Source organism: Schistocerca cancellata, chromosome 5 (assembly GCF_023864275.1).
Source record: "Schistocerca cancellata isolate TAMUIC-IGC-003103 chromosome 5, iqSchCanc2.1, whole genome shotgun sequence".
NCBI lineage: Eukaryota > Metazoa > Arthropoda > Insecta > Orthoptera > Acrididae > Schistocerca > Schistocerca cancellata.
Window position 1 is genome coordinate 589,079,510 of NC_064630.1, and position 24,161 is coordinate 589,103,670.

The following is a 24,161-nucleotide window of genomic DNA, read 5'->3' on the forward strand; positions in this document are numbered from 1 at the left end:
CTCGATGCTTTTCGCCTGTTATTGATACTGATGCTGGCAAGATACTAACTCCGGCAATTCCACAACTTTCGAGAGTGTTTTAATTGTAAGTCGGATGACAATTAACGAAAAAAATATTTTTGTGTGATATCATTATAAATTAACAACTTTCTGATTTTTTGTTTCATTTGTACCATGAAATTTCCTTTCCTGCCAAATGTAATGATTCTAGGTCAAGAGTGGTGTCGCATAGGTTTTAATAAGTGAGTCTGCGGGTATCAAAATATGAGAGATAAATGGCCGTGTCTTTCGATTTCATTGGCTTAGAAACTTCAATCTTTGACGTCACCAAGAGACTGCAGACCTTAGTATCTGAAATAAATTTGAGCTTAGTACGTCTACCCGTTTCTGAGAAAAAGGGGTCTTAGCAGATGGATGGACAAACAGTCGGATTACAAACAGCAGAAAAAATATTGTTTCATGCGAGATAATAAAAATTATCAATTTTCGAATTTTTCCCTTTACTTTTACTGTGAATCCTTGCTTCTTGCCAAATTTTAGACTGTAGGCCGATGGGTTTTGATGAGTGAGTTTTCAAGTATCACAATACGTGACATGATTGGCCGTATCTTTTGATTGCATTGACTTAGAGGCTTACATTTATTACAGCGTCAATGGACCGTAGACATTAGTATACGGCTTAAACTGAAACTTATTACGTCTACCCGTCCCTGAGAAAAATGGTGTTTGACAGTCGGAGAGAGAGACAGACAGAGAGACAGACGGACGGATGACGAAGTTATCCTACATGGGTTCCGTTTTTACCGTGAGAGGTATGAAACCCAAAAAATCACATATAATCTTTGATATTTTTAAATGTGGAAAGCCTATTACTTTGATGTTTATGAAATATATTTAGATGGAAATTCACGTCTTTAATTGAGTTCAGGGTTGTTCGTGATGACAATGGTGCATGGTCTTGTGACTACCAGGGGGAAGAGATTTCTGAGAAATGGAATTTCCTTGCTTTTGAGGTTGAGGTGTGCTGTAGATATGAGTTTGGTGACAGATTATAGCTATGTTGGTTGTAAGTACTACGTATGATATAGTGAGGTAAGGATATAAAGAGGAACACTGAATAACAGGGAGACGAGTAGGCAGGAGAGAATAGGAGAGATTTGTTGCGGAAGGATGGTAGATGTATGGGATAATTGCCAGGCCAGTTGGAAGCGAATACTATTCTATTGTGTGGTTATCTGTAATCCGTAAACAAAACGGAAAAAGATCATCTGCAACGACGACTGAAGACATTCAGTATAAAGAACACCCCCATTCTACCAAAGGACTAGCCAAAGAGGACGGAGAAGCAGAAGGGGGTCACACTCTTGCTCTTAGGGCCATAAGGTGGAAGATTCTCCAATGATCAAAGGCATGAGGGTGCAGAAGGCATTGAAAACCTCTGCATTGAAGACGAATAGTATGTACCCACAGTGTGGCCTGTAATTGAAAAAGTGTCATGTTGATATCTCTGTTGGCAAAAGATTCCGCAACAGCACGCCATTCGCATCACAAGGACAGGACTGCCGATGGCGAGGTGACCGTTAAGAACAAGTTTGAATACGAAACAAAACGATAGTATTCTACGTGTCGGGGGATGAATCTCGGAAATCTGAATGTAGCAGAGAATACAAAAGCTTGGTCTGGATACAGTGGGGGGTCAGTAAAGTGAAATGGAGAGAAGATAAGAATTTATGGTCAGACGAATAAAGAGTAATAGCAAAAACAGCAGAAAATGGTTTAGCGGTGTAGGGTTCATCATGAAGAGAAAAATATGGCAGAGAGTGAGTTACAGTGAAAAGTTCATGGATAGGGTTATTATTATCAGAATCAACAGTAAACAAACGCTAACAACAATAGTTCAGGTTTGCACGTTAAAACCAGTAGCAGAAGATGAAGAGACAAACAAAGTATTCGAGGAATCTAAACGTAAAAGTCAGTAAATTATGAGAGATGGAAGTCTAAGACTGGCGTGTAATTCGAACGCTGTAGTAGGTCATGAGCCGCGTGGTCTAGGGCGCCTTGTCACGGTCCGTGCGGTTGTCCCCGTCGGAGATTCAAGCCCTCCCTCGGGCGTGGGTGTGTTTGTTGTCCATAGTGTCAGTTGGCTTAAGTTAGATTAAACAGTGTGTAGGCATAGGAACCGATGACCTCAGCAGTTTGGTCCCATAAGACCTTACCACAAATTTTCAAATTTTAGTAGGGGATGGATCAAGAGACGGAGTTACCGGAGTAGAAGAAATGACAGAGGATGGATACTAATTTAGTTCTGTAAGACATTGCAGGTAGTAATAGTGAACGCACTGTTCAAAAACCACAAGAGGAAGATGTGTCCATGGCAACAAACTGACACGAGAAGGTAATACCTGGATTACAGAGAGATCAAACAGAGATTTCGAAACCAGTTACTGAATTGTAACACGTACTCCAGGACCAGAAAACTCTAATGCTTTAGATATTGAGATAATGAATACCACAATAGGTAGTTCTGTTGAAGGAGAACAAACATCGATTACAAGGATAGTCAAATAAGTTGGGCGGATAGAGAAGGAAGTACAGAAATGCTCAGGTAAAGACAGGAAATAGGCAATATGTAACTTAGGAATGAAATAAGAAGTTCAGAGAAGCCAAGGCGAAATGGCTGCAGGAAAAATTCAAAGAAATCGAAAACAAGTTTTTCGTAGGAAGGAGTCAACCATCTCACGCCATTCCATGAAAAGTGAAGATTTTGCTACATCTGTATCACTTCCTGTTCCTTTGTTTGCTATCAAATGAATACAATTCGCACCATCTAACCTTCGCCGTATATTTCCGTGTTTAGGTCTATCGGTTTTCTTTCTAAATCTAATGTTGATACTTCAGTGTCCATTGCACAAATGCAATGTCCGTAGGCATGGAATGACCCCATGCAGAAAAGCCACAACCACCTTTTCGAAATTAAAAATAAAGGCATGAATATTAAGAGTGCAGGAGGAATTCCACTGTATTATGACGTGATGGAAAAATAAATGAGAGTCAACACGAAAACGCTAGGGAATACAGTATTAGAGTTATAGTTTAACAGAGCATTTCAAGATCTGCGGGTTCAAAAATGGTTCAAATGGCTCTGAGCACTGTGGGACTTAACAGCTATGGTCATCAGTCCCCTAGAACTTAGAACTACTTAAACCTAACTAACCCGAGGACAGCACACAACACGCAGCCATCACGAGGCAGAGAAAATCCCTGACCCCGCCGGGAATCGAACCCGGGAACCCGGGCGCGGGAAGCGAGAATGCTACCGCACGACCACGAGCTGCGGACAAGATCTGCGGGCAAACAAGTTGTAAGACATATGTAAACGTAGGCTCCCGCCGCCATTGTCAGAGTCAATAAAATTCTTCTTGGTTGGGGACCGCATTGTCAAATATAAAATTCCGACGTTTCCTCAGGGTGTATTGCAATACACTCTGAGGAAGGCGTCTCGCAATAGTCGCCGAAACGTCGGAATTTTGTAGTTGACAATGCGGTCACAAATCCAGAATAGTTTTATTGACTTATAAGAGATTACAAACCTTTGGAATTTCTAAAATCGTTGGGGGGGGGGGGGGGGGGAGGAGAAGATCAGCAACCAAACGACAATTCAAGTTGATTTGTAGAATCTATCAGTCTTGACAGACACAATCAGATTTTCAGGTAAATATCGTTCTCACAATCCTGAAGACAGTAAAGGCAGACAAGTGCAAGAACCATTACCTAATCAGTTTAACAGCTCAGGCTCCCAAGTTGCTGACAAATGAAATATACGGAAGAATGGAAAAGATTACTGCCGATTTGTTGGATGAGGGTCCGTTTGGCTTTTGGTAAGGTAAAGGCATCAGTTTGGCAGTTTGAACGTTGCAGTTGATAATGGAAATAGGACTGAGGAAGAGTCAAGACACATTCATAGGATTTGTCGATCTGGAAAAAGCATTCGACTACGTAAAATGCGTGGTGTGTGTGTGTGTGTGTGTGTGTGTGTGTGTGTGTGTGTGTGTGTTGTGTCCGTTCTTTCGGGAGTCTTACGGGAATTGCGAAATCCGCGAGTAATGAGGATAATGGGCAAGGAGCACTACGTTAGTAGTGTGTGGATGGGTTGAAACTTCGGGTCTGACGGGAGGCGAGCTAGGGTAGTCTGTACATTTCCAATGAACACTGTGTCTGGATGACTTAGTGGTTGCCGGCGCGGTATCTCAGTGTGTTCTCTATAACAGAAAAAACCGAGTGAATGGATCAACACTGAATCTCAGTGGGTGTTATGTGACGTCCGCCATGACCAAACGCAACGAATAATAACGGACAAAATGAAAAAAGAAAAAAGTGATCAGAGCAAGTGCCTAATAAGCATGAGACCCGGGTTAGAATCCTGATGTGACACAAATATTCACCTTTGCCCATTGATCTCAGTCTATAGCCGTTCACAGCTCATGGCTATAATTGCTTTGTGCCTTAATTTCTTCAGCGCAGTTGCACACCAGGCTCGAATTCTTATCGTAATCGCCGAAAGGCCGCGAGTAATGAGGATAATGGGCGGAGGACACAACGTTAGTAGTGTGTGGATAAGTTGATTCAAAATGGTTCAAATGGCTCTGAGCACTGTGCGACTTAACTACTGAGGTCATCAGTCGCCTAGAACTTAGAACTAATTAAACCTAACTAACCTAAGGACATCACACACATCCATGCCCGGGGCAGGGTTCGAACCTGCGACCGTAGCGGTCTCTCAGCTCCAGACTGTAGCGCCTAGAACCGCACGGCCACTACGGCCGGCGGATAAGTTGAGAATTTGGGTCTAACGGGAGGCTTGCTATGGTTGTCCGCGATGTTGCGGTGACCACAGTGTCCGGATGGCTTACTAGTCAGAGCATCTGCCTAGTAAGCAGGAGGTCTGGTTCGAATCCCCCTGCGGCACAAACTTTCAGCTTTTCCCACTGATTTCAGTCTATGCTCGTTTGCAGCCAATGTCCGTAATCCATTTGTGTCTTAATTCATAATGGCTGCTGGATCAAAAATGGTGTCTATTCTTCCGGACATTTCCGAAAGGACAGGTACCACGTATGTAGATATATTCTTCACCGCGACGGAGGCGTGGAGGCTAGAAGGTGTCAGCGGTGGAATAGGAGCATGTTTTCCCTCGCTTCATTCGTTTTCCCGAATATCTCAGAGAGTACCGAATGATTATTGTGTCTTTGCCCTTCGCCCAGATCGAAAATACAATGGAGAAATTTCTTAAAAGATTTTCGTAGTTCTCGACGTGTGGCATAAGTGGCAGTGCCGGAAGCGAATCGAAACCGGAAAAATGTACGTCAGTTAACTGTAGGATGGTTTTACTGTCATGGATAATAATCCTCAATTTGTAATTTTCGACGAAGTATCTTCACGTGAGAGTATGAAACCACCGAAGTTCATGTGTCACTTCCCAACTAAACATTGCAAGGAAGTTGATAAACCGCTGGATTTCCTCGAAAGAAAACTGAAAACGCATTACTATCGAGAAACTTCAGTGGTTCAGGTAATAAATTTGTATTGTATTTCTTTGATTAAAAATAATATTTGTTACTTTTTTTGTTTCTGCGATTTAACAGTCTTTTTTATCAGATTTTATGTATCCAGCGTCAGCGAGAATGCGTTATCAGCTAGAGACTAAGACGCACACCGAGTCGCTAAAACAGGGAATCCGCATACAGGTGCAGAGAATCTTATTTTGCCAGAAGCTCTGGGTACAGTTGAAATTATCTTAGGTAAGCAGGCGGCAAACAAGCTTAAAAGCATACCATTTTCTCATAACACCACTAACGCATAATAAACGATGTCGCTGATGACATCCGAGAACAATTAGTAGAAAAAATAAAAACTGTCCACAATTTGCTTCACAGTTTGTTTAATGTACTAATGTTTCAGATTATGAGCTATTCATGGTTTTTGTTCTCTTTGAAGCAGATGAAAGTATCATGGATGACATTTTATTTTACAACACACTTCCTGCGAACACTACCGGTCAGTATAATTACGACATGTATTTAGAAAGCACACGCAACTGCGATAATGATTGGAAAAGATGTATAGTGATTTGAAGTTATTGTGCTAAAGCTATGACTGGCAATGAAAGTGGGCTCGTTGCGAAACGTAAATCAATATCAGACGTTTCATGGACAAACTGCTTTCTTCATCGATTTCATCGATAAGCTCTGTCAGCCACGGTATTAGCTTCTGCTTTAAATGATGTGCTTTAAGAATCGATAAAAGCTCTGAACTCTATTACAGGTAAAGCTTATCAAACTCATTTGTTTAGTATCATTTGCGAAGACACAGATTCGTTCCATCAAAACCTCCTTTATCACTTAGAGGTCCGGTGGCTTTCCAAAGAAATGATATTAACACGTGTTCTGGAGCTAAAAGCTGAAATGTTAATGTCCTTACAATATTCTAAATCAGGACATACGAATTATTTTTGTTACCCTGTTTGACTACTAAAATTAGCATTTATAGCTACTCTTCTTAACCACCTAAGTATTTTAAACGAAAGCCTCCAAGGGAAGGAAGAAAAGATTATAACGGCCAAGAAAAAATAAACGGTTTCCTCGCAAAACTTTGATTACGATCAACATCTTTACAAAAGGGGATATTGGAATATTTCCCTTGCTTTCAGAAGATTGTTCAAGAAATTGCAATAGAGAAGTAGGTGGTAGAAAGTTCTCACATACCTTGCATGATACAGAGCTTGCATAATTTGGAAAGGACACTATTGTTATTGACTTCACTCTTCATGGTATGGCTTACGCTCCGCGGGAAGTAAATAACACAGATAACGCAAAACGCCGAAGAATAAATAGCGCAATGTTTATGTCAGTATTATGGCAACGATGAACAAAGTACATTCAAATCTCGCTTAATCGTAGCAATATCAAGGGAGCAGAGGGGTAACGCCCTCAAAAGATCGTTGTGGACGCAATTACATTAAAAAAAGGCGCGGTGCACATACCAATATATCTGTGATCGATGTTAGTAAACACATGTTTTTGTCTGATTTGTAGTTCAAACCTTAAACTGCTTAAAGTAAAAGATGCAGTTAGTCATTATTCTTGATTTCCATCAGTAAAAATACTCCTCATATGTTGAAAGCAAAGTCGCTTCACACTGTAAAAACTTCATAAGTAATGAATTCAGTATGCGAGCTGCTCGTACACCGCTTTGTTCTGTTGCTCTCAGTAAAAACTAGCTCGTATGTAATTTTGCTTGATAGTTGAGATAAAGGTTTCTTCAAATTACCAAATATTTAACCAAAGGCATCGTCTGACGTAGAGATATGAGTTAGCATTCTATGTGCCGTTAATAGCATTATTTAGAGCCTTGAACTTCTTTACTTCTTCTACAGCCTTATCATTAATGTGTCTGTCGCATAGGAGGGCGAAGTCTAACACGAGAGATGATTGTTAGCCATATCAGACGATATGATGAAGCATTCTTCCCGTACTTACTTTTCGATGTAACATTCTAATATGCGTCCCGTTAATATCACGCGTCGGACGTTTGACTGTATGCTCACCTCCAGTACAAATTTGAAACTGGATGCATGCTAGCTGAAGGTGAACTCTGTAATCACTTCTTTCAGAACTCAACCCACACACACATTATTTGTCCTTTTTTTTATTTTCAGACAGTTTCTGTGTACTGATGACTCGTGTGCTGAGGTTTCCTCAGCGTAATTGATTAATAGTAACTGCAAGACACCAGCCAGAACATTATGACCACCTACCCAAACCCGGTTTGTCCACCATTGGCACGGATAACAGCGATGACACGTCATGGCATGAAGAGATGTGGCCTTGGTAGCTCACTGGATGGAGTCGTCATCACATCTTCACACATAAATCACCTAATGCACATAAATTCCGGAGATGGGGGCGATGAACTCTGATGCTACGTTCAACCACATCCCAGATGTGTTCCATTGGGTCCAGATCTGGCGAGTTTGGGGGACTAGCACATAATTTGAACTCGCCACTGTGTTCCTCGAACCACTCTATCACACTCCTAGGTGTGTGACATGACGCATTATCTTTTTATGTTGTTGAAAAATACCATTGCTAGTGCGAAACTTGACCGTCATGAAGTGGTGTACGTGGCCTGCAACCAGTGTACGATACTCCTTGGCTGCCATGGTCCTCTGCATGAGCGCCACTGGACCAGTGGATGTCCACCGCATGAATTTTCCCCAGAGCATAATGTAGCTGCTGCCAAGTTTTCTCCGTCCCGCGGTACAGGTGTCAAGGAGCTGTTACCCAGGAAGGCGACGGATTCGCCTCCTCCCGTTGGCATGATGAAGAGGGTATCGCGATTCATCAGACCATGCAGAGCTCTGCCACTGCACCAACGTAAAGTGCCGATGGCCACGTGCCCATTTCAGTCGCAGTAGCCGGTGTCGTGGTGTTAACATTGGGAGTACATGGATCTGAAGGCCCATCGTGAGGAGTATTCGGTGCACTGTGTATTCGGGCACAGCTGTATACCGCCCAGAATTAATCTTTGATGTTAGTTCCGCCACAGGTCGCCTACTGTTCTGTTTAACGAATCTGCCCAGCCTACGACGTCCGTTATCTGTAATGAGAGTTGGCTGCCAACCCCACGACGTCTAACACGATGCGTCCGTGAAGACGCGAATGCAGTCCCCTTTGCGAATCTGGTAATTGGGTTGCTTATCTGCAGGTGCGAACTAATTCGATGATTCGAGGTGATGATACGATGGGGAGGATTAACAATGGCAGCCGCGCGGGATTAGTCGAGCGGTCTGAGGCACTGCAGTCCTGGACTGTGCGGCTGTTCCCGGCGGAGGTTCGAGTACGCCGTCGGGTATGGGTGTGTGTGTTTCTCCGTAGGATAATTTAGGTTAAGTAGTGTATAAGTTTCGGGACTGATGACCTTAGCAGTTAAGTCCCATAAGATTTCACACACATTTGAACATTTTGAATAATGGCACTTGAGAACAGCGCAGCCTACAGGTGCAATCTGTAACTATAAAAACTCTGCTAACAAATAGTAGGTTTCCCTTTAAAAGTGGGACACATACCTAGCAATAAAATGCAACAGATTCCAGTTGGTTCTCTAGAAACTTATCGTAGGGGATCAAACGTCCCATTGGTAGTCAAAGGGTTATAATAGCGTGTATATCCAACTTTGTAAAACAGCGATTCTACGGGCAAGAGTTCGACAACTCCTTGACAGGTTTAGGGAGGTACGCGGCGTCACATGTCTCCGCACAGGTCACACCATTTCTTGATGGCGTCCAAGATCTATTCCAGAGCTTAAAGATCAGGCCAGTCTGGTGGCCAGGATAACAACGCTACTTAGTCATCATAAGCCTCAAAGCAATGTAGCGCGACTCTGGCCTCGTGTCACTGACAGTTACCCTGCTGGAAGATGTCATCACCGTCGAGGGAGACATCAAGCGTAAAGGGATGCAGGTGGTCCGCAGTAGTGTTTACACGCTTCTCATCTTTCATAGCGCCTTCGATTACTACCACAGGATCCCCGGAAGTCCATGTAACTGCCCCACATAGTAAACGGTGCCTCATCTGCAAGTTTCTGTGGCACGATATAAACTATGTGATCAGAAGTATCCGGACACCTGGCTGAAAATGACTTACAAGTTCATGGTGCACTCCATCCGTAATGCTGGAATTCAGTATGGTGTTGGCCCACCCTTATCCTCCATGAAAGCTTCCACTTTCGAAGGCATACGTTCAATCAGGTGCTGGAAGGTTTCTTCGGGAATGGCAAACCATTCTTCACGGAGTGCTGCACTGAGGAGAGATATCGATGTCGATCGGTGAGGCCTGGCCCGAAGTCGGCGTTCCAAAACATCCCAAAGGTGTTCTATAGGATAGAGGTGAGGACTATGTGCAGGTCAGTCCATCACAGGGACGTTATTGCCGTGTAACCACTCGGCCACAGGCCGTGCATTATGAACAGGTGTTGAAAGATGCAGTCACCATCCCTGAGTGCTCTTCAACAGTGTGGAGCAAGAAGGTGCTTAGAACATCAATGTAGGCCTGTGCTGTGATAGTGCCACGCAAAACAACAAGGGGTGGACGCCCCCTCCATGAAAGACACGTCGGCACCATAACACCACCGCCTCCGAATTTTACTGTCGGTTCTGCACATGCTGGCAGACGACGTTCACCGGGCATTCGCCATACCCACTCCCTGCCATCGGATAGCCACATTGTATACCGTGATTCCTCACTCCACACAACGTTTTCTCACTGTTCAGTTGTCCACTGTTTACGCTGCTTACACCGAGCGAGGCGTCGTTTGGCCTTTACCGGCGCGTGGTGTGTGGCTTGTGAGCAGCCGCTCGACCATGAAATCCAAGTTTTCTCACCCTCCGCTTAACTGTCATAGTACTTGCGGTGGATCCTGATGCAGTTTGGAATTCCTGTGTGATGGTCTGGATAGATGTCTGCCTATTACCCATTACGACCCTCTTCAACTGTCAGCGGTCTCTGTTAGTCAACAAACGAAGTCGGCCTGTACGCTTTTGTGCTGTACGTGTCCCTTCACGTTTCGACGTCATTATCACACCGGAAACAGTGGACCTAGGGATGTTTAGGAGTGTGTAAATCTCGCTTACAGATGTATGACACAAGTGACATCCTAATAACTTGACCACATTCGAATTCCGTGAGTTCTGCGGAGTGCCCCATTCTCCTCCATCACGATGTCTAATGACTACTGAGGTCGCTGATATGAAGTACCTGGCAGTAGGTGGCATCAAAATGCACCTAATATGAAAAACATATGTTTTTGGGTGTGTCCAGATACTTTTGGTCACATAGTGTTTGTCTCAGGCAGCCGTTCAGCTGGATGACAGCGTATCACTGGGGTGACAAATGTCACGGGATACCTCCTAATATCGTGGCAGACCTCCTTTTGTCCGGCGTAGTGCAGCAGCTCGACGTAGCATATACTCAAAAAGTCACTGGAAGTTCCCTGGAGAAATATTAAACTATCGTGCCTCTACAGCCGTCCATGGTTGCGAAACTGTTATCGGTGCAGGATTTTGTGCGCGAACTAACCCCTCAGTTATGCCCCATAAAAGTTGATTGGCTTTATGACGGACTATCTCGGGGCCAAACCAGTCGCCCGAATTGTCCGTAATGTTCTTAAAACCAACTGCAAACAACTGTGCCCAATGATATGGAGCACTGCCGTCCATAAAAATCCCATAACTGTTTTCTAACATGACGTCCATAAATGGCTACAAATGGTCTCCAAGGAGCCGAGCAGGACCCAGTCCATTCCCTGTAAACACAGCCCACTCCATCATGGAGCCACCACCAGCTTGCATAGAGCCATGGCTTTGTGGCGTTTGCGCCTCACTCGAACGTTTCCATCAGCTCATACCGACTGTAATGGGGACTCGTCTGACCAGGCAACGGTTTTCCAATATTCTATGCTCCAACCGATACAGTCGGGAGCTCAGGAGAGATGCTGCAGGCGATGTCGTGCATTCGCATCGGTCGTCTGTTGCCACGGCCCATTAACGCCAAATTTCTCCACATTGTCACAACATACACGTTCGTTGTGCGTCCCACATTGATTTCTGCGGTTATTTCACGCAGTGTTTTTGTCTGTTAGCACTGAAAACTGTACGAAACGCCGCTGCTCTCGGTCGTTAAGTGAAGGCTGTCGGCCACTGTTTTCTCCGTGGTTAGAGGTAATGCCTGAAATTTAGTATCCTCGGCATTTAGTATTCTCGGAATATTGAATTTCCTAACGCTGCGAAGTGGAATGTCCCATGTGTCTAGCTCCAACTTCCAATCCCGCTTTGAAAGTCTGTTAATTCACGTCCAGCGACCATCATCATGTCGGACATTTTTATATGAATCACCTGAGCCGAAATGACAGCTCTGCCAATGCACTGCCCTTTTATACCTTGTGTACGCGATATTACCGCTATCTGTATATGTGCATATCACTATCCCATCACTTTTCTCACCCCCAACAGCGTGTGTCTGTGCCACGATATATTGTCTCAAGAAACCATTCAGCTGAAAGACGCAGTGTCCGGTTGCGACCATGAATTTGGTATAACTATATATATGGTTTATCCTACCAGGCGACATGTTTTCATTGATTCGTGGCCCACTCTCGATGATCCTGCGACCACTGTGATCCTCACTGAGGACGTCGCTGGGTGAGCATGGGAACACTTATTAGTCGTTTGCTGCGTAGATTCATGTTCATGTGCGCTGTGCGGTTTTCTCTGAAACGTGACTGCACCAAAATTCTACTCTGCCGGCAGATCTGCCACAAACGCCGCCCATCCTTCTTCAGAGAGCGGGCAAGTCTCCGACATCCACGGTCTGTGATGAGGCTTGGAAGTCAGACATTTTGTGAGCTACTAATGGTTTCACGGTCCTTCATCCATTTTCCACAGAACCTTAAGACTGTAGCACACAAACAGCGGAACAGATTCTTCGTAGCCAGGTGCTCGTTTCCAAGCGGTGGTCATAACCATTGGTCAGTGGAATTCCCCATGCGTGTCAGCAGTTTCGCGTTGAAAAGTGATTATAATGCTTCGGCTCATCGGCTTTTATGGTTCAAATGGCTCTGAGCACTATGGGACTTAACAGCTATGGTCATCAGTCCCCTAGAACTTAGAACTACTTAAACCTAACTAACCTAAGGACATCACACAACACCCAGTCATCACGAGGCAGAGAAAATGCCTGACCCCGCCGGGAATCGAACCCGGGAACCCGGGCGTGGGAAGCGAGAAAGCTACCGCACAACCACGAGCTGCGGACAGAAGGCTCATCGGTATATAGAAAATATGAAGAGGGTTTGCATCAGTTGTTGAGAGTTCTTAAATATGACACTAAATGAAGTGGATAATTAGAGGCTAGGAACGAGATAAGGATGGGTATATACGCTGAGGGCGGGCCGCGAGGTTACCACACGACAGGATGCGCGCTTCTGCACTGTGTCTGCTGCCGCTGGCTGTACTTCTAGCACCTGCGCTGGCAGCCGTCTCCTACAGTGGGTGAGTCTCGCAAGAGTTACGCTATCTGCCGTGGCGGTCCGTCTAAAGCCCCTTCTACACTATCGACTTTCTTATCTCAGTTGACTTCTCGAGAGAAGTGCGTCTACTGCAGCGCCCCTGGCGTTTTATTCCTCTACTGAACCTCGTCTGTTTTGAGTAGTCAGTTTCTTTTACACGTCTGCACCAAAGTGGCCGATAGTGCGAGAGCTGTCTGCTGCGCACTTTGGAAATGGAATGGTGTAAGTGAGGTTATGAGGAGCTATCTTATTACGGAAAAATCTAAACATAGAAATAAAATGTAGGAACAAGCAATGCCAATAGAATTTATTAATGGCCAAAGAAGAATTCGTAGTAGAAGTTCTTGTCAAAGATTGTTTGGTGAATTGTTCACTCTCCTGAGAACTGAAATAATAGGCTAAGTGTCATCCAAACATTTCAGAACATATACACTTTCTTACTCGAGAAAATATATATTCTTACAAACACATCAGATAATATCTAGAATGCACTAAGTAGCACGTTTTTGCTTTAACTTTTGTATCATGTTTTCCGGCTAAGTGCCAAATAACAACGAAAATTATTTTTCTCGTCCAGTAACTAACTTTCTCGCTGTCAAAATAATTTTCATTAACATCTATATCTGTTTACGTTCTTATTTATGCGTAATGTAGGTTTCTTTCTCTGTAAAACGCAAGTAAAATTGTTTCCAGATACGTCGCCACTCTTGTAGAAAGAACACTCGCAGGAAAAAAAAAAAAAATAGGAACATGTGTAAATTTTCAATGTGCCACGAAAACGCGGCACACAACACAATAAAAATTAAGGAGACCAAAAAGCATAAAATCCATTTCCATAATAGGCGTGAGCTCTACCAGAATACGTTATAACTTCGATGTTAGCAGACGCCGGCATAGTCCCTTGTCTCTGCGCATGCGCAGCGTGCAGCATACTCGAAAATTTAGAACTCCACACTCGGTACAATCTATAGTTCGTTGAGGTCACAGACACATTCTCGTCGTGGTTGGTTTCCGATTTACTCGAAGCAAGAAAGGCGCACGCACTGCGAGTTGAGTTTAGCCAGGAAGTCGCTCTCGTAAAACTGCCTTAACACACACTTCGTTGCTATTCGTACATTCAAAGAATATTCTCAGCCAAGTGACTGATGGGAGTTCTTGAATCGATTCAAATCGACTAACTTTGATTGCTTTTCGCTACCTGACAAATTTAGCTAACAGACGACACAGCGTTTCCTGGGACCGAACGTGTGAATAAATCAATTAGTCAACTGCTCACAACATTTCGGTGGTCGTTAAGTCTGTCATCCTCCTTTGGTTTAGTAGTTACAGACACCTTAAACCCAGCATCTTCTGCTATTCAACGGTGACAACGATCAGGGACAAGTCGACACCGATTGATATCGTTTGATTTCTTTCAATTCAGATACTGCTATCAGCTATCGCAACGAGATCGTTGTAATGTGCAAACAGAAGAGATATACCCATGCTGTTTAAAAATGAGGTTATTGTGTGAAAGAGTTTCATGCATTTCTTAAACAATAAATCACGTTTTCCTCCAGAAACTTCATTCCGAGTGCTTCCGTGTAATATGCTTAATATAACTGCTATATTAATTGCCACTTTTTCCTTGCTTTGCACACTTCCAGTTCTAGTTCTTTCGCGTTGTTGAAGGGAGTAAACCAACGGTTCCGAAACACTTTATAACGATGAGATTCTGGGTCTGGTTACAAGCGGGTGATCACTAACGCAACATGAAACACACATATCGTCCCCATTACTCACGAAAGACATTTACGAGAAAATTTTCAACTATACGCTTCGCGTTCTGTTGCTTCCGCACTCGAGGTGACCAGAAACGTATCCACCTAACAGGGCAGCTAAGTGATGCGTTCTGCGCACAATGGGTCAAAGAAGAAGTACTCGTATGTTAATGCAACTAAGATAGACTCTCAAAACACATCCAGAACGATTAAATATGTTTAGCTGTTGTTTTAGATAACCTACAGCGGACAGTATCGCGAATTTATAGCGGCCGAAGTAGGAGCTCAACTTCTTTAATGGAACTGTATACGTTTTCTGTTGCACTGGTAGGAGCCTTCGAAGAGGAGTTAAGGGCCTACTATGTCTATATTTTGACTGAATAGCAGCAAGGTAATAGTGCCACAGCCCTGTCTCATTGTCAGCAAAAATTGTCTCACAAAAATCTGTGCTGCTGTTCTCAATGTGAAATCAGGTATTTGTCCACGAGACTCAGAGGGCCATAGACACGGGTTCCCAGGTAGATGCCGTGTTTCTTGACTTCCGCGAGGCGTTCAATACAGTTCCCACAGTCGTTTAATGAACAAAGTAAGAGGATATGGACTATCAGACCAATTGTCTGATTGGATTGAAGAGTTCCTAGATAACAGAACGCAGCATGTCATTCTCAATGGTGAGAAGTCTTCCGAAGTAAGAGTGATTTCAGGTGTGCCGCAGGGTAGCGTCGTAGGACCGTTGCTGTTCACAATATTTTGCGGATGATGCTGTGGCATATCGAGAGGTTGTAACAATGGAAAATGGTACTGAAATGCAGGAGGATCTGCAGCGAATTGACGCATGGTGCAGGGAATGGCAATTGAATCTCAATGTAGACAAGTGTAATGTGCTGCGAATACATAGAAAGAAAGATCCCTTAGCATTTAGTTACCATATAGCAGGTCAGCAACTGGAAGCAGTTAATTCCATAAATTATCTGGGAGTAGGCAATAGGAGCGATTTAAAATGGAACGATCATATAAAGTTGATCGTCGGTAAAACAGATGCCAGACTGAGATTCATTTGAAGAATCCTAAGGAAATGCAATCCGAAAACAAAGGAAGTAGGTTACAGTACACTTGTTCGCCCACTGCTTGAATACTGCTCATCAGTGTGGGATCCGTACCAGATAGGGTTGATAGAAGAGATAGAGAAGATCCAACGGAGAGCAGCGCGATTCGTTACAGGATCATTTAGTAATCGCGAAAGCGTTACGGAGATGATAGATAAACTCCAGTGGAAGACTCTGCAGGAGAGACGCTCAGTAGCTCGGTACGGGTTTTTGTTGAAGTTTCGAGAACATACCTTCACCGAAGAGTCAAGCAGTATATTGCTCCCTCCTACGTATATCTCGCGAAGAGACCGTGAGGATAAAATCAGAGATATTAGAGCCCGCACAGAAGCATACCGACAATCCTTCTTTCCACGAACAATACGAGACTGGAATAGAAGGGAGAACCGATAGAGGTACTCAAGGTACCCTCCGCCACACACCGTCAGGTGCCTTGCGGAGTATGGATGTAGATGTAGATGTAGACTGACACATCAAAAGCTCAAGTTATTGATCTTGATCATTAATAACCTCTGAAAGCGATTTCGGACAGACAATACTCGCGGATCACAGCAGTGTTTCACCATATTTCACATCATTGGAAGTCGTCTACGTTTCCTTCTAGATCTGTTAGGTTTTCTCACATGTAGAAGTCCAGAAGTGTAGGCCATTTTGTGTTTCCAGAACGATGGACCGATCGATGTCAAAACGTTCTACGTATGATCTCTAATTATCTGCTCGTAATGCATGAGCCATCTTAGATACTTCTACCTCAAGGATTGCCTTACGCACAGTGGATGTCTTCCAATACTGCAGCAGCGTGTCTGTTACGACCTGAAGTTACTTGTCGTTATTTAGAGTCCCGTCAATGAAATAAGGAACCACCTATTCAAAAACTTATATTACACGTTAACGCTCTGAGGTCATTGTTTACCCACTTCTCTAAGCCACTTTCAACTGACCTGAATATTCATATGATCATGGTTTGTACGCAATGCCTCATGCGCAAAAAAATCTAATATAGGAACGCTGCATCACTTTGCATTTGTCGTAGACGGCAAACGGAGAACTGTAACGGGTTTAGAAGTTCACTATCACGGAGCTTTGTATGGAGCGAAATGTGGATGCGATGAAATTCAGTGGAGTGTAGTATTCACAGAACACTCACATGCCTGATCCCACTAGCACATTATGTTTCCTCGAAGCGACATGCAGGCTGTGTGTTATCGCTGCTAAAAGGTGAGCCGTATTTCTCTCACCTGTTGATGTTCTTTTTTGTTGGGATACTTTAGTCTTCACTCTTTGAGTTTCTTGAAATATTTTTATGATGTTTATAAAGACAGATCTTGAGGGTGTGGCATGACAAGTATACTTTTCAGCTTCAACCGCACCGCTATTCTAACAGTTCGGTTACGTTCGTCGCACCGAAAACTTTTCCATCTCTCGTTATACGAGAGAGTTTCAATAGCAGCACGAGCAAACTGTCTAGCCAAACTGACGGCCTTCAAGCTAACAGTGTCTCTTACAACTGTGGAGAACCACAAAGATGCAACGGTTATCATACTTGTGCCAGGGGATGTATATGAAGAATGGAGTAGCAGTATTTCAATCTCGTAACTGAGTACAGGTTGAATAGAACATGTGTCATACTACTGTGGTCGAAGCTAGCAAATCATACGAAACAAGTGAAGGTGATTCAGCCTTACTGGGTCGTTGGTTGTATTTCTAAGGCACATCTTAGAACTAGCTCCGTCAATATTATTCTCCCCGTGTCAACCTTCATCTACGAGCAGCACTTGCAAACTACGTCCTCAATTATTTGCTGTATGTATTCAAATCTCAGTCTCCCTCTACAGTTTTTACCCTCTACAGTTCCCTCCAGTACCATGGAGGTTATTCCATGACTCCTTAACGCATGTCCTGTCAACCTGACACTTCTTCTTGTCAGTGTTTTCCATACGTTCCTTTCCTCGAGGATTCTGCAGAGAACCTCCTCATTCCTTACCTATGACAGCCCCCTAATGTTCAACAGTCTTCTGTCGTACCACATTTCGAATCCTTCAATTCTCTTATGTTCCTGTTTTCCTATAGTCCATGTCCACGTTTCACTGCCGTACAATGCTGTGCTCCAAACGTACATTCCAAAATTAAGGCCTATGTTTGATACTAACAGACTTCTCTTGGCCAGGACTGCCCTTTGTGCCCTTTTTTCCTAGTACTAGTCTGCTTTTTGTGTTCTCCTTGTTCTGTCAGTCACGAGTTGTTTTGCTGCCTAGGTAGCAGAATCCCGTAATTTCGCCTACTTCGTGACCACCAATTCTGATGTTAAGTTTCTCGGTATTTTTATTTCTGATACTACTCATTACCTTTGTTTTACTTCGATTACCTCTCAGTCCATATTTTGTGCTCATTAGACTGTTCATTTCATTCAAAAGATCCTGTAATTCTTCTTCATTTTCACTGAGGATAGCAATATTATCAGCAAATCTTATCATACATGACCCTACATCTCCGTTTTTAATCGCATTATTGACCTTTGCTTTTATTTCCATAATAGCTTCGTAGAAGTATAGACTCAAGAGTAGTGCCGAAAGACTGCATCCGTGTCTTACAATCTTTTTAAACTGAGCACTTCGTTCTTGATCATCGAGGTTTATTGTTCTCTCTCGCTTCTTGTACATACGGCATATTATCCGTCTTTCCCTATAGCTTACCCTTATTCTTCTCGGTATTTCGAACATCTTCCTCCACTTCACATTGTCGAAAGCTTTTTCCAGGTCGACAAATTCAATGAACGTGTCTTCATTTTATTTCATTCTTGCTTCCATTACCAACCTCAACGTCAGAACTACCTTTCCTAAACCCAAACTGATAGTCATCTTGCAGATCCTCAATATTCTTTTCCTTTCTTCTGCATATTATTGTTCTCAGCAGCTTGGATGCATGAGTTACAAAGCTAATTGTGCGATAATCCTCGCATTTGTCGTCTCTTGCAATACTCTGAATGGAGAGAATGATGCTTTTCCGAAAGTCTGATGGTATATCGCCAGTCTCACACATTCTACACATCAAATGAATAGTCGTTTTGTTGTCACTTCCCCGTGATTTCACAAATTCCGACGGAATGTTATCTGTCACTTGTTCCTCATTTACCCTTAAGTCTTCCAAACCTTTTTTAAATTCTGGTTCTAATAATAGATCGACTGCCTCTACCCTACCGACTGCTGTTTCTTCTCCTATCTATATGCTGAGACAGTCCTTTCGATAATTATTTCCATTTCGAGTTCAAATTTTTCATGCAGCCATTTCGCCTTAGCTTCCCTGCACTTCCTGTTTGTTTCATTCCATAGTGACTTGTATTTCTGTATTCCTGAATTTCCCTGTACATTTTTGAACATTCTTCTTTCATCGATGAAGTGAAGCATTTCTTCTGTTGCCCATGGTTTCTTCTCAGTTACCTTCCTCGTACCTAAGTTCTTCTTTCCTACTTCTGTGATTGCTCTTTTAGAGACGTCCATTCCGCTCCAATTGGACTGCCTAAGGAAATATTCACTATCGCTGTATATACACTTCACGCGCTTCTCCTCATTCTTTAGTAGTTCCGTATCCCACTGCTTTGAGCATTGACCATTTCTGACTAGTCTCTTAAACCTCAGCATACTCTTCATTATTACTAAATTGTGATCTGTGCCGTAATCTGCTCCTGGGAACGCTTTTGAATACAGTATGTGAGTTCTGAATCGCTGCTTGACCTGAATGTATGCCTAATCGAACTGAACTCTCCCCGTATATCCTGGCCTTTTCCAAGTATTCCTCCTCCCATAGTCATTCTTGAACAGAGTATTCGCTACTACTATCTGAAATTTATTACGGAACCTAATTAGTCTTTCTCTTCTCTCATTCCTACTATCAACCTATATTCTTCCACAACCCAATCCCCTTGACTATTATATTTTCATATCCCTTTACGGACTGAACTACCCGTGCAATATTCTTATTACGGAACCTAATTAGTCTTTCTCTTCTCTCATTCCTACTATCAACCTATATTCTTCCACAACCCAACCCCCCTTGACTATCATATTTTCATATCCCTTTACGGACTGAACTACCCGTGCAATATTTTAGTTTACTTTCCCCGTCTCTTCATCTTTTGCTTGCGACACTGGCATTTAAACCTGAACTATTGCCGTCAGTGTTGGTTTGCTGTCGATTCTGATAACCCACTCTCTGCCCTATCTTCTTGTTCACAACTAATCCTACTCCTGTTATATCTTTTTCTGCTGCTATTGATATCACTGTATACTCATGTGACCAGAGGTCCATGTTTTCTTTCCATTTCACTTCAGTGATCCCCGCTATGTATAGATTGAGCATTAACAATTCCCTTTTCACGTTTTCTAGAGTCTCTACCACCTTCAACTTCTTCCATGCCGCGACTCGTAGAACGTTATCCTTTCGGTGGTTATTCGAACTTTTTCTCATGATCACCTCCCGTTTGGCAACCCCTCTCAGACATCCGAATGGGCGACTACTCCATAACATTTTGTGACACTTTTTCAGTTACAGGCCACATGTCCTGTAAATACACATTATGCGAATTTAATGCAGTGTTTCCATTGCCTTCTGCATCCTCATGCCATTGATCGTTGCTGATTTTTCTGCCTTTTAGGGTCAGTTTCTCACCCCAAGGGCAAGAGCCTTTCCTGAACCTCGGTCCGCTCCTCCACCCTCTTTGCCGTGCCGTTGACAGAATAGCGGCGACTTCTTAAGCCGGAAGTCTTTGGCCGCCATTGCTGATGATTTTTATTCAAAATTTAAGCAGTGTTAAGGTGCGAACCCGTGGCCGAGGATGTCAAAGACGCTAACCCTAGACCACGGGTCTCATTGCTCACAAAGAGCAAAAGTTGCTATAACCAAGTCATTGTTGTAATTGTCCTCGAAACCTATTAAATGATGCTGTAGGCCAGCTGTAAGAAGCTGTACTCAATAATGCTGTTAATTGCCGTATTCGTCCTGATAACAGGTTCTCAGGAAATGATAACTATTATCTCTATAGTTTGACTGCAGACTACTAAACCTGCCATCGATGCAGCATTTTAAATAAAAAGATAACACAAGTGAATCATCTAGGAAAAACAGTCAAGATCGCATAATATCTCACTTATTAAAATGACCGACTTGGGAACATTTAATGGGCCACCTTCAGATTGTGGTCTCCATTTGGCTGGAACTGGTGGCATGGTGGACAGCTGCTTGTGATCACAAGTAGTGGCCATTGTGACCGTTTGTTCAGACGTCATTGCATGGCAGTTTCGGCATCGCATGCTCTCCACATATTCTATTATCTTCTTTCGTTAGAATAATTACTGTTTAAAACATTAGTACATTTTACATAACTGAATAAATAGAACCATCTGACTATAGTATAAACGTCCTGAGAAATGTTTGGGTTTTGATAAATAAAAGAGTTGTCTGCATAACAAGCGGACCTGAAATCCAAACAACTGTGAGTCTATATTGCCAAAATGGCGACTACTTTGGAAGCCACCATTTTGGGTCTATCTCGTAATTTTCAAGTGGAGGTCTTGTGACATTTAAAACAGGTCGATAGTTACATGAGAAACACAAAGGTGCCTTTTTTAAAAAAATATCTTTATTCATTTTGGTAATTATGTCGCCTTTTTACAGAATTAGGTAAATGCTGGTGTAAATGTACATGGGTTGTTGTCTTTGCCTATGAGTGGGTGGAGTTCTTTAAGTGGATACTTTAATTAAATGACTGAATGTGGCCCTACAATATTTAGTAGCAGTACACTATCACTCATCAAATCAATGATTAAGGAATGAATCTGACCAGTAAATCAGACAAAGACCAATTACATCACTTTATTATTTGGAAGTATTCAGATCTCTCAAGAAACAAGTTTAACAATAACTGAAATCAATTAACTAAGATACTGACATACCAGCATAAAGGATTTGGATTGGTTATTCGATGTTGATGCATAAGTGACCAAATCATTTAAATTTGCGGAGACTATACTGTGACTGGCGTGGGTTAGTTCATAGAGATCTAAAATACTACAGAAGGATATGTGCGTGCATCTGTTACCAGAGTTGAAAACATGTTCAACTTCTGACTGCAAATAAGTGTTCGAAATAAGGATTGGAATTATTGAACACAGTTATATAAACCTCGAGTTTCCCTAAAGTTCACTTAGCTCTTGAGAGTTTGTCTTATCATACACAGAGTCTGCAGGTGGCAGATGTGGTGGCTGATAAATCAGTCGTTGTTCAAAGGTTTCGGTGACGTTAGTCACATTTGGAAACTGAAATGTATCAATGGTAACAGGTGAAAAATTCTGCCAGACCAGAGAAGAGCATGATTAACTGTTGCCCACTCAATGGTGCTATGCAATGAGCTGTATAAATGAGCAAGTTCTGTATCATACCTGAAGCATTACACCATGGCATCTCAAGATGTAGACATCAGTGAGGACTTTAAGACTTTCTGTGATGAAGACAATGGACAGTTCATATTTACAGATGTTTCATTCGTAGTGTGCGCAGAAGATGCTGGTATAACAGAGACATTCTCAGCATGCATTCCATCACCGAGGTCTTTCAAGGATGTGAAGTTCTAATGTTCAAATGTGTGTGAAATCCTAAGGGAACAAACTGCTGGGACATCGGTCCCCAGATTTACACACTATTTAAACTAGCCTAAACTGATTTACGCTAAGGACAACACACACACCCATGTCCTAAGGAGGACTCGAACCTCCGGCGGGAGAGGCCGTGCAATCTGTAACATAGCTCCTCAAACCGCGGGGCCACTCCGCGTGGCGGCGATGTGAAGTGTGTTAAGATATGGAGGAGTGCAAAGTGGTTAAAACATTTCTACCATGGAACTCCCTGGGATGATCATGATATACCCTAAAAATATATGGTGGCAATGCTTCGATTATTTGACCACACGAAAACCCTCAGCTATGTCAAAGGCGAGGAGGTAATGTGGATGCGTTGAATCTTCATGTTTGATGCTATTCAAAATGTGGAATTCCACGTGTACCTTGCTCTACATCGACTCAAGAAAAAGACCTGTTCTTTGGGGCCTGCAGTGCAAAATAAGTCCTCTAAAGACATAATTATTATTATACAACTTTCGTTTGGTGTTTTTACCTTACATGTAATATCGTTGCTGCTATGTACTGCCTTTCTGTAGAATTTTTAGTTTCTGCTCAGATGTACGTTGGAGATGCATATCTCACTTTAGTCGGTTTTTATGTATGTTATTTTTCTTTTGACAACTTGGATGACAGTGGATCAGTGGTATTACATGTTTATATAGTTACCATTGTAAGTAAGTGGTGTGTGGATATTGGTTGTTTTTTTATAATTTTTACATGTTTTGTTCTAATTACGTCTTTCCTGGAATTTGTTTTAGATTTAGCTGAGATTTTTGTATTATATTTTTATTTTTCTGTAATAATTTTGTGACTGTCTATGATTTGTAATGTTTTCTTACTGTTATGTCTTCGTCGTATACTATTCATGCTGTTATCGCTGTTAGTATGGGGATGTATTATTTAGTGTCTCTGATTTATTACTTTACCCACTTTCTTACTTTATAATGTGAATAAAGTTTTCTGTGAACTTTCTGTTCTTTATGTCAGTTTTTTCGTTCAGTAAATATATGGGGTTGCTGTATGCGTTTGAATATGTCTCTATTTCCTCGAGGATGTTGATAATGACCCCCTTTTCTTTATTATGGAGAATTTCTAGTGTTTCGTTTATGGATTTTATGTTGTGTTTTTCTGTTTGTAAATATTGAAATAATGTGGGTGGGTTGTTTTCACTTTCTTTGGTGTGCTCCTTATATCTTATGTTGGAGTTTCTACTGGTTTGTTCTATGTAGAATTTATCGATGTGTAAACCCGATCGTTTATAAAATTCCTTTCATTAGTCTGATAACCTTCTTGTTCCATGGAACAATACCATAATGTTTATCAGCTGTGTGTAAGAATGTGTCGAATTCATTGACGTGGTACATAATTACTTCATATGGATTGCTGTTCTTCATCCAATAGATGTATCCGTATAAAATAATTTCAGACTATCTTAATGAGTTTTCGCAAACTCATAATGAGAACGGTACACGTGGGGTTTTGATAGGTCCAGTATGCACATTACCACA

At 42.5% G+C, this 24,161-nt stretch overlaps 1 protein-coding gene across 1 annotated transcript in view; it reads left to right on the forward strand.

Moving 5' to 3' along the window:
* Positions 1–13,022: 13,022 nt before the first annotated feature.
* LOC126187804 (carboxypeptidase B-like) overlaps positions 13,023–24,161 on the forward strand; it is an 89,734-nt gene continuing 78,595 nt past the window's right edge. Inside the window, exon 1 of the mRNA XM_049929089.1 lies at positions 13,023–13,099. Coding sequence (XP_049785046.1) covers positions 13,023–13,099 — 77 coding nt within the window. The remainder of the gene's footprint in view (positions 13,100–24,161) is intronic.